The sequence below is a fragment of the Ictalurus furcatus genome, chromosome 17, assembly GCF_023375685.1.
Source record: "Ictalurus furcatus strain D&B chromosome 17, Billie_1.0, whole genome shotgun sequence".
NCBI classification, from domain to species: domain Eukaryota; kingdom Metazoa; phylum Chordata; class Actinopteri; order Siluriformes; family Ictaluridae; genus Ictalurus; species Ictalurus furcatus.
In genome coordinates, this window is record NC_071271.1 from 5,929,135 (window position 1) to 5,932,257 (window position 3,123).

The 3,123-nt window shown below is 35.7% G+C and overlaps 1 protein-coding gene across 1 annotated transcript; it reads right to left on the reverse strand.

Moving 5' to 3' along the window:
- Positions 1-1,171: 1,171 nt before the first annotated feature.
- LOC128621703 (odorant receptor 131-2-like) lies at positions 1,172-2,219 on the reverse strand. The gene has a single exon (XM_053647659.1). It carries the CDS (start codon positions 2,132-2,134, stop codon positions 1,172-1,174), a length of 963 nt encoding a protein of 320 aa, XP_053503634.1. The 5' UTR covers positions 2,135-2,219.
- Positions 2,220-3,123: the final 904 nt, after the last annotated feature.

The window sequence follows — 3,123 nt, forward strand, 5'->3', positions numbered from 1 at the left end:
TGCCTCGTCTTCAACCAGCCCAAGAGAATCCATGTCACACCCCTCTTCATCTGCCTCCACTGGCTTCCTGTAGCTGCCTGCATCAAATTCAAGGCCTTGATGCTCACCTACAAGACCTTGTCTGGAAAAGCACCCTCCTACCTCAACTCTCTCATGAAGGCTTACGTTCCCTCACGCAATCTGCGATCAATCAACGACCAACGCTTAGTAGTAGCTCAGCGTAGCTCAAGGTCCCTTTCAAAAACATTCAAACTAAATGTTCCTCAGTGGTGGAATGAACTTCCAACCTCAATCCTGACCGCAGAATCTCTCACCATCTTCAAAAAACAGCTAAAGACCCACCTCTTCCGTGAACACCTAACCAACCCATAAAAATAATAAATAAATAAATACATAAATAAATAGCTCTGGCACTTACACCTCTACTCTGTGTACTTTGCTTCTTCTGGAACTCAATTAATGGATCTTGTATGGTAGCACTACTTGTATTGTTCTCTGCTTGATATATTGCTTTGCTTGTATTTTCTCATTTGTATTTTCTCATTTTCTCATTGACTGAACTATTGTCTGTTGATAAAATAAGCCTATCAATTTTTTTTCTTATTTTTATGGAAACATGCCAAAATGACTACACAGACTATATACAAATAAATGAGGGAAATATAGTATAAAGTATTCAAGACATGAGAAACCAAGGCCATCCATATGTTTTATATGATAAGATCCAGCTTACAAATCGTGACTTACTTAATCATAAATGTTGATAAAATTGAGGCCACAGCTCTGCAAAGACAAAAATGTTGAGGCAGAAAACAAGGTGAGAGAAAAACAAACACACTCTTTGAGAGAGAGAAAATCCACCTTCTTTATTCAGGATCCTGGAGAGCAGTTTCATACGACACCAAAGCAGAAAACTCTGAAAGTAGGGCCTTTGGAGTGCATTATATACTTATATATTGCATTATATATTAATTGCATATACATACGTTTCATGGTAACCACTTAGACCTAGCCTTGAATTTCTTAAAGCCCTTGAAATCTCCTTTAATCTGTAATACAAACTTGCCTTCTGTCTGTGATTATATATTTACAAAGTAAATGGCTATATATCTATGTAAAAAAAATCAGTTTAGGAAATACCTAACGCTAGTAACTTTTATTTATTATTCACTTATTGTTTTGCGTTTACAACTCTGCTTTCAGATGAAATATGATTTTGTCTACATCTGACATAATACAGTAGGGTAGCATATAATTTCTCATCTCTTAGGCCATAAACAAGTGGACTGACTGCCCTAGCAATGACATTGAACATTATGAAGTTGAAAAAGCGGATTGGCAAATATATCTGAATATATCGCTCCATGATTAATTCTTCAATATAGGGACAAATAATTTCAGTTGTACACAGTGAAAGCTGAAGCATATGCAAAGAGATGGTGCGCAGACCTTTGGTTGCTGACTTCTTGTCAACAGAGGCTGCTCGGGCAGAGATCACAATCATAACATAGCAAAATAACTCAACAAGTAAAACTATTAGAAAATTAACAATATATATAACACCCCTCATGAAGCGGTGCCAGTTCTCTGGCATCATAATTTCATAATGACACAAGGTTAACTGAGACAGATATTCTTTTGAGCCAGTTGTGACAAGGATGAACAAATCCACAAATGACTTTAGGGAGCTTATGATCCAAATAATAAAAATAACTGTAAGGGTCCTGCTGACAGTAGAGATAGCACTATGTCTCAGTGGCATGCAAATGGCCACGTAACGTTCCACACACATTGCAGTAATAGTTAGCGGTGTGGTTGTTGTAAGTGTCTCCATGAGCATGCAAACTGGAATACAGAATGGCATGGGCATCAGTATATAGCTATATGAGAGAATTACTACAAAATCTGTCAGCACAAGAAAAGTCACGTCCACGATTAAGGTATGGGCAAACAGTATATAGCGTGTTTCAGTTCTGAAGGCTTGTTTTCTAGAAAAGGTTAGAAGCATGAGGATGTTGATGTAGATGAGTGGCCACATAAAGATCTGGGTTATGGCCATTGATACATTCAACCTTACTGATGATGATTGGACCAGCTGCAAATGATGACTGCTGTTACAGTCTTCTGTACACATATCTAGAGAAAAATATACATCAATGTAATTACAACTGTGACTCAAAAATTGGACAAATTATAAAATAGTACAAACAAAAATACAAATAATTATTATGATAACAGCACTAGGATGTAGAAGCTAAGTACAAATTATACATTTTAATGAACTACAACAGATGCATTACCTGCAGTTGTAAAGGGAGTTTTCCTGAATAATAGAGACTCTGGACAAAAACACACATATATATATACTGCATCTATATGTTTAACCAGACTAATTTTAATATTCAATTACTGTTCTCATCAGTATGTAAGTTGGGTGGGGTCAGGCGACTGTAGAGCTTGAGGCAAATGTGATGTATTTACATAAGATAAAAAAATGCTAGGAAATTGTTGAATAGGAAATAAGCACTGTTATTACAAACAAATAAACATGATGATGTATTGCCATTTCAGAAATATTTTTCCAGTAAATTACATGATCTCTCAGGCTTTAAAAAAAGCAGATATTATTAGATCCTACATGAATAACTATCTTAGAGCATGTGTGCTTTCCTAACACCCTAAGATTACCTGCGATGTGTGGCACCCTGGCTCCAGGTATACAGCTAACAAGATTTTTCAAGCTATTTCAAACCTTAAGGGCTAAGATACAGTATATCATATTTTTAAAAAATATATTTTTTGCTATACATTGAAGACATTTGGGTTTGACAAATACGAGATGAGAGTTTAGGATTCAGTTTTTATTTTCTGTTATTTACATCTAGATGTGTTAACAACATACAACCTTTTGTATCAGACCAGCCAATTTTTAGGTGAGCAAAAGTATAGGAACAGATAGTCTCCAAAGTAAATAACACTTAATATTTGGTTGCATATCTCTTGTTTGTAATAACTGCATCGAGCTGGTACCAAACTGATTGAGATCAAACTGTTGAAATTTATTTGACATTTTTTTTGCTTTTCCAGGCTTGTACTGCAGCTTCTTCCAGTTGTTGGTGGGTT

Excerpts from the sequence above, each read along its gene's own strand:
- LOC128621703 (XM_053647659.1), bottom strand. The coding sequence starts at position 2,134 with ATGTGTACAGAAGACTGTAACAGCAGTCATCATTTGCAGCTGGTCCAA.